Source organism: Elephantulus edwardii, unplaced genomic scaffold (genome assembly GCF_000299155.1).
Source record: "Elephantulus edwardii isolate Elephantulus edwardi_28Jun2011 unplaced genomic scaffold, EleEdw1.0 scaffold00182, whole genome shotgun sequence".
Lineage (NCBI taxonomy): Eukaryota > Metazoa > Chordata > Mammalia > Macroscelidea > Macroscelididae > Elephantulus > Elephantulus edwardii.
The window spans coordinates 3,633,732-3,641,697 of record NW_006399932.1 but is presented as its reverse complement, the minus strand read 5'-3'; the positions used below and the strand labels follow the sequence as shown (position 1 = coordinate 3,641,697).

The 7,966-nt window shown below is 33.8% G+C and overlaps 1 protein-coding gene across 3 annotated transcripts in view; it reads right to left on the bottom strand.

Annotated features, from left to right (window-relative positions):
* Positions 1-7,966, bottom strand: part of TAX1BP1 (Tax1 (human T-cell leukemia virus type I) binding protein 1) — an 87,217-nt gene that overhangs the window by 30,035 nt on the left and 49,216 nt on the right. For all 3 annotated transcript variants that reach the window (XM_006896119.1, XM_006896118.1, XM_006896120.1), the window contains exons 10-12: positions 7,025-7,148; positions 6,225-6,328; positions 1,630-1,755 (exon numbers count right to left, since the gene is read on the bottom strand). In XM_006896119.1, the coding sequence (XP_006896181.1) occupies positions 1,630-1,755; positions 6,225-6,328; positions 7,025-7,148 (354 nt within the window). The remainder of the gene's footprint in view (positions 1-1,629; positions 1,756-6,224; positions 6,329-7,024; positions 7,149-7,966) is intronic.

Sequence of the window (7,966 nt, the reverse complement as noted above, 5' to 3'; positions counted from 1 at the left end):
TTTAACTAAAAAATACATTTCACTTGTGTGTGTTGTCTTTATTCAACTACTTTTCAAAACCACCCTCCTATGTACAGTATAGTGTGTGTCTCTTCATAAAGTTGCATTATCATTCACAGTGTTACATTATACTTTTTTAAAAACAAAACATTGTTCAATACCTTCTCCCTGGAGAGATTTTCCAAGTGTGAAGTCAGACCATTTATTTCTTTGTCTTTCTCTGCCAACTGAAGCTGAAGAAAGATAGATTTACTTTTTTCCATTATCTACTCCCTGCTTATACTTTTTAATAGCTTATACATTCTGTTTAAACAATTCGTAATCAATCCATCTGTTCTACTCAGTTCTTATTTTTCTACATCATTTGCCATTACCATTTTCTTTACCCTTATTGTTCTTCTACTGGTTTAGAGAAAACTGCCATATCAATATGGTAATCCTCCCAAGTCCCTCTTTTGTCTGTCCTTTTCTGTTTTGTGTCCTCTCAGTGACAAAGAGGGATATTCTCGAAAGTTCTTCCGTTGGTTTCCTGTGCCTATATTCCCTCTGGCAGAAGAACATTCCTATTTTCCATGCCTTCAACTATCATGTCCCTGGATGTAAATCATACCATTAACTCCTACACCATCTGCTCTTTTTCCCAAGTTTCAATTCCACTTTTTAAAGTGATGGTTAGATGTGTTTTCATTGTCCTTCCTGTAATTTTGTTGTTGCTAGGTGCCATCAAGTCAACAAGGACTCATAGTAACCCTATGAACACCATGTATGAACCTTGCCCTATTCTGCACCATGCTTTCAATCCTGCAATATAAAGGCAAACATCCCAAACCCATTTTCCTACTTTTTTTGATTGTTACTGTTGTTGGAGTCAATAACAACTCACAGCAACCCTATGAACAACAAATTGTGTCCTATCTTGTGCCATCACCATGAAACTCAGGATCCAGTGAGTCAGGTTCAGAAGCTATGTGGACTTTCATCTTCCTGTTCTTTCTCCACTCCCCAACACTTTAACTATGAATCATTCATTTATTCAACAACCACTACCTATTCATTATAGCACAAGCATTGTAAATATAAATACATTCCAGATCCATGTTCTATTTAATGGTGCTCAGAAAAATTAACCAAGAGGGGAGGATTTTATAAATGTGTTCTTCGATTTCTTCATTTTTCAATCTCTGCCCCCCTCTGTAAATCCTCTTCATTGTTACTAAAATTATTTCCAAATGGCCCCTCTCTGATTGTGGCATTCTTGTACACAGATCTTAACAGTGCCCAGCATTCAAAGTATAAAGTAAGTCCTCCAAATAAAATTTCAGTTTATTTCCAAGTATTTCTCAATACTGCTCAGAGAACATATGGGAGGCTATGTCCAAGTTCTATGACTATGATTGCATCTCTAGCAATTCTCACTAGATTACAAAATCATTATGTACAACAGTGTGCCACGTGTGATTACTCACCTGCCAACACAACGCTACACATGTTTAAGATGTTAGTAAATGATTATGGAATCACGTTTTCTCATTAACATACAAAATAATCTTTTCACTAGATAACATGTTCAAATTTTTTAAGAAGTACCAGCATAATATGCTTCAAACACACAGTGATTACTAAACTTACTTTATAATTGTTTTCGACTTCAGCTAGTTCTAGTTTTATACTTTCAGCAATTTTCACTTGCTCTTTCCATTTCAGCTCCATTTTTGCAAGCTCATCAGCATATTTATTGCATTTTGTTTTTTCATCCTAAATGAAATCAATAATTACCAAAAAAATTTAAATCCCATATAGCAACATCTCCACTAACATACTGTTATATGCTAGAGGCTTATGATAAAACTACTGTAAGCATAGGGGAGAAAAGTAATCAAGTATCAGAAAATCCTTTAAAGACACATACTAAAACAGTATATATTTAATTAAAAGAATTAGCTGAAAAAAATAAAAGAATTAACTAAACTGATGAAAAAATGTCAAAGTACATGAATTTAAAATGTTGAATTATAAAGACAATATATAAAAGCCCATTTTAAAAAAATTAAATTTTTAAAATTTTATTATTTTTGTGTGTGTGTACCATCAAATCAGATCTGACTGGTACAGGAGGAAATTGCCCCTCCTTCTCCGGCAGAGTATCTGGTGGATTGAAATGAGCAAACCTCTGGACTGCAGCTTCTTGCCACTAGGCCATCAGAGCTCCTTAGAAGCCCATTTTTTCAGTTAAACAGTTTCAGACATTTACTATCTATATAAGAACTGTACAGAAGTTTCACCATCTCTACTCTTTATTTCTATAATACCATTTGTTGCTGTGTATCATCGAGTCGGAACCGACCTATAGCTGACTTTCTGCCAGGTTTTCTGAAGCAGTTAATCACAGGAGAGGATATTACCCATCCTCCACCTATGAAGCAGCTGGTGGATTTAAACTGCCTGGCTTCAGGACTGCAGTGCAGCTTCTTACCAGCAGGGCACCAGAGCTCCCTCTATAATGCTGTAATAGTCTATGATGAATACAGGTTAACTTACATAAACAGAAGAAATAAAAATGATCTATTTATATGGTGCTATTCCCAGGAGGAGTTAATGACTCTGGGATACCTAGCCAAGATAACCTCTTATTTGACTTTATATACGATTCTTCATTACAACACTGAAGTTATACGAAATATGTTACAAAAATCATATTATATAAATCCTAATACAAAAATAAATCATGATGAAAAATGATAAAAATAAGAAAAATATGGCTAATTCCAACCTAAGTGTTTTTGTGCGAGGTGAAAATTTAGAAATGTGTTGCAAGGAACTCAAAAGACAATGTTTTTCAACAATGCTCTAACAACTAAATATACCACATACAGCAACCACACCTTAAAACACGCAAAAATGTACTCAACACCACAAGATAAAGGTAAACAACCCAGTTGAAAAATGGGCACAGGGTATGAACAGACACTTAACCGAAGAAGACATTCAGATAGCCAACAAACACATGAAGAAATGTTCAAAAATCCCTAGCTCTAAGAGAGATGCACATCAGAACAAATATGAGATATCATCTCACCCCAGTAAAGATAGCAAAATTTAAAAGAACAGCAAACATCAAATGCTGGCGAGACTGCAGAAAAACTGGAACCCTTATTCACTGTTGTTGGGAGTATAAAATGGTGCAACCACTATGGAAGGCTGTATGGCACTTTCTCAAAAAGTTGCAAATAGAGATACCATTTGACCCAGCAGATCCACTACTGGGAATATACCCTAAACAAACCATAACCGCCACCCAAGCAGATATATGCACACCCATGTTTATAGCAGCTTTATTCACAAGAGTTGGAAACAACCTAAGTGCCCATCAACAAATGAATGGATAGAGAAGCTGTGGTATAGTCACACAATGAAATACTACACTGCGTTGAAAGAAAAGAAACTCATGCAATATTATTCAAAATGGGTGACCCTGAAAGACATTATGCTGAGTGAAATACTTCAGTCACAAAAGGATAAATACTGCATAGTGCCACTGTTGTAGAGCAGGACTGACATCAGTGCTGGGGTGAGACTAAGAAAGACTGGATAAATTATGTATACTACACTGAAACTGCTGAGGGGGGAAAGTGTTTAAACAGGATATATGATTAGATATTATTGTCATGACAGGAGTTCAGAACTAAGGCTGCATAGTGGAGTGGGCTTGGGGGAGGAACTGCATAGCAATCAAAGAATTTTACTTTTCAATGAGAAGAGCAAACTGGAGGGAAGGGGTAGGCAGGAAGAAAAGTGCAACAATACATGAATGGAAATCCTAAGTTTCTTTAACCTTTCATTAAATTAATAAAAATGTATTCAAAAGGGAGCTCTGGTGGCCTAGTGGCAAGAAACTATGCTGCAATCCCAAAGGCAATTCAAATCCACTAGATGGTCTGTTGGAGAAGGAGAGGCAATCGCCTCTGCCAGCTGGATCTGACTTGATGGTTCACAAGGGGGAGAGGGAAAGCACTCAAAATGGTGCAGCATGTGTCTAAAGGTAAAACGTAATACAACAAAAAGTCTAGAAGAGAACACAAGAGCATCTTCGCAACTGTGACCAGTGGGTGCTTAGAATGTAAAGCATACAAAACATCAAAGAACAAATTTACAAACTGCAATTCTGGGTTAAAAAACATACACCCTCAAAAACAATACCAACAAAATGAAAAAGCAGGCAATATAATGGGGGAATCACTACGCGTTGATCAAAAGAATTTTATGCAGAATAAAGGACTTGTACAACTCAGTAAGTAGTCAATAAATAATCCAAATTTTAAGAGAGGCAAAAAAGAACTGAATCAACATTTCACACACATAAATACTAGCATGCATGTACAGTAAGGATATTAAAACAACACCTCGGCATCAGTGTTCATCAGGACATGCAACTTAAACCACAATGAGATTATCACTACACATTCATTATATTGTCTAAAATGAAAAAGAAAAATAGTCCCTTGCTAGAGAGACAGTTTAGTAGTTTTGGTTTTTGGTGGTGGTTTTTTTTTTTAGCTTAGTAGTTTCCTATAAAGTTAAATATTAGTTATATTATTTGGTCACTTCATGCCTAGATATTTACCCAAGAGAAATAAAATTATATTAAAACATAATTATAAATAAATGTGCATAGCAGGTTGATTTGTAAGAATGAACGAGTGAACAACTCAAATATCCCTCAACTGGTGAATCGCTAGATCCACACAATGATTACTATTACAGTAATAAAAACAAATGAACTACTAAGGTAAACAACAATGTGGATAAAATTCACAGTAATTTAACTAGAAATAAACTCCTTTCCACCACAAAAAAAAAAGATTAATTGTATTGTATGGTCCTACTTATACAAAATTCTATTAGGTGACAAAATCAGGTCAACAATTATCTGGTGAGAGGGTCGGAGGAAAAATGAACTACATGTGGTGACGAAAAACATCCATCACCCTGGAATCAGGGTGACAGTTTCAAAGTTGTATACATTTATCAAAACTGAGCAAATCGTACACTTTAAATATGTGCAGGTTAAGGAATTTCAATTGTACTTTAATAGTTTTAAAAATAAAATACTCCTTGAGGAAGCTTGGAGAACATTTTATTTTCAAGTTATAGCAGACTGAGATTTTTAAATACTCATCAAGAACTAATTCATCCCTAATAAAGTAGTATTGTTCCTCAGGTTGAAACAGTTCTAAGGAATCCTTCTCAAGATGTACACGTATTACATTGTATGTATGTAATTATTACAGAAACACTGAGCTGATGAATAAACTTTGTTCTGCAGCTTTTAAAAAAAAACCCATCTTTTCCTCCCTATCTCCAATCAGGTGTAAATAAGAAGTATTTTCTCTTTAGCCTTTAAATACTCTAGGAACAAACGATACTAAAAAGACTGCAAAACTAACAAGTCAATGATACTGTCTGAAACTATCAAAATACAACTGTTTAAAACTATCAAAATAAAACTATTGAAGGTTATAATTCATTTGATCATCACTATTTCTATTTTGCAAATCTGACCACTTTAGGATGTGGCAAAACTGTGCTGCTAACCCAAAAGCTGGGCACCTCTGGCAGTTTGAATAGATTTCTGGGAGAAACATGGGCAATGTGCTCCTGTGCACTTTACAGCCTCAACAACCCAACAGTTAAGTCTGTTTCAACTCAAAGACAGTGAGTTGAATGTTGAAGAGTGCTTTTAGGAAGCTGAAATACTTTTCATTTATCTTTATAGTATATGATAGAAAATAGCGGCCAATCTTAATTAACCACTTCCTTAATAGGAAGAAAGATTATTAAGTGAACAGAAATAACTCAAGAAGAATAATTAACTCAGGCTTTGTATGGACAGGTATACTTGCCCCATCACTTAAAAAGCAACAAAACTGAATTGAGAATTTATTAAATAAGGGGATGAAAAAGACACTAGAGGACACCAATCAAATCAAATAAGCTAATACAAGCTATGATACCAAATATATCTGACGGCACAGGGTGCTACATGCTTTGATGCTGACTGAAACCATCAGTTCAAATCAACCAACTGCCTCAATGGAGAGAGATGTCTCTTCCTTTAAAGACTGACCACCTCAGCAGCCAGATGGAAAATCACTGAGCCTGAGTGTATTTGATAAAAGCAGGTTTATGTTTTGGTTTCTCTTTGACCTATAAAGTAATTCACTTACCTGTAACAGTTGTTTACATTTTTTATACTTTTCTATCTTGTCAGCAATTTCTTTTGTCATTTCACAGACTTGCCCTTTTGTTATGATGTCAAAATCATTCTCCACTATAAGGCGGCAGAAAATAAGATTGTTAAAAACTTTTCAAAATGGGTAACAGCACAGCACAGTGAAGAGAATTACTATGAAGGAAATAAATGAAAATATAAATTTTTGTTCTCTATTTTACAATATTTCATTTCATCACTGTCACACCTCTAATTATATAAAGGTTTTTAAAAAAATTATTTTAAAGTTAATTCTGGTTTTGTTATCATTCATTTATAATTAGTTGTATAATAAACAATACATTGGCAATCAAAATTTAGTTATCCTCTAATATATATTAACTACGAAGGAATTCTATTACCAAAATAGAAAAGAAAAAGGAAGAAAAACATGGAAACAAATAGGACTTACAAGGCTTTCTTCTCACAAAATTGAACAATCCAAATCCTTTAAAATTCTATTAATGTAATGTTATATATAAATAAAGCCAACTCTTAACATTTTCTATCTAACCCAAATGAGTACTTAAAACCAACAGCTAATTTAACATTTGTACATATTTTCATAAAGATAATAGAATTTTATACTCATATTTTGTGTATTAACCACCAACATGTTTTTATCTTGCTTCTTCTGCCTTAATTTTCCTTTTCCATCAATTACTTCATTTGTTATATAAGGATTTCTGTAAGCTTTCTAGAACAAGGTAACAGAAATGAAAATACATCCCACACAAAAGGTCTCAAAGATTTTACCTGCATAAGATGGTGGCTTGACCTCTATGGCAGAAGTGGCAATAGCAGGGTCTGTGCTTATTGAGGCATCATTCACTCTTTGCTGACTCCCAGTTTTCTTTGTGATGGTACTATTATTATTGGCCTATTCAAAATGTTAACAAAAAAACCTGTTCAATGAGTCACAAAACGACTTATTTTCTTCAGTTTAAATAAGTATTTGTTAAAAAAAAAAATCCCAAAGATTCCATAAAGCTACTTCTGTCCAAAAAAATCTAACACAACCTAAAATGATACATTATCAGCAAGAGAGGCACCCACTTCCTAAACAACATGCCTCTGGAAACTGTATGAACTTTGAGAAATCACAATAGTTATAGAAAGGCTTCAGGTCTTCTGTTCGTAGAGATGCTATGAGTTGTGCTTGTCTCGATGGGAATCAACAACAACAACAACAACTAGTCATTAAAAATGAGGTGGTTTTTTTTTCTTTTACATGTCAAATGATAAACGTCAAATGATAAAAAAAAATGGTACCATTCACAGAAATCTTATTGCTCTCTTCACAAGTCTTCTGGTATACAATGTTATTAAAATACTCAAATTTTATTTGCGAGTCAAATTTAAGTGTTTTCTTATAAATTGCTTCCTAGTTTACTACATGTATTTCTTGCTTCTTTCCTAGATTTTCAGATTTTAAAAAAGACCAAGAAAACACGATTTATAACTTAATATTGTATAAGGGCAAAATTTATTTGCAAAGAAGGTGGTATAATCTTCAAATTCACTTTTTTAATGTGTCTTCTCTACTTCCAGGACTCTATCACACAGCAAAATTTGTATTTAATACTACAAATTAAAAGCCCACACTAAAACACACATATCAATACAATATTTTCTTTAGTTATATTAAAAATGTATCTACCCATTATGAAACAATACAAAGTAATGAGCAAACATTCT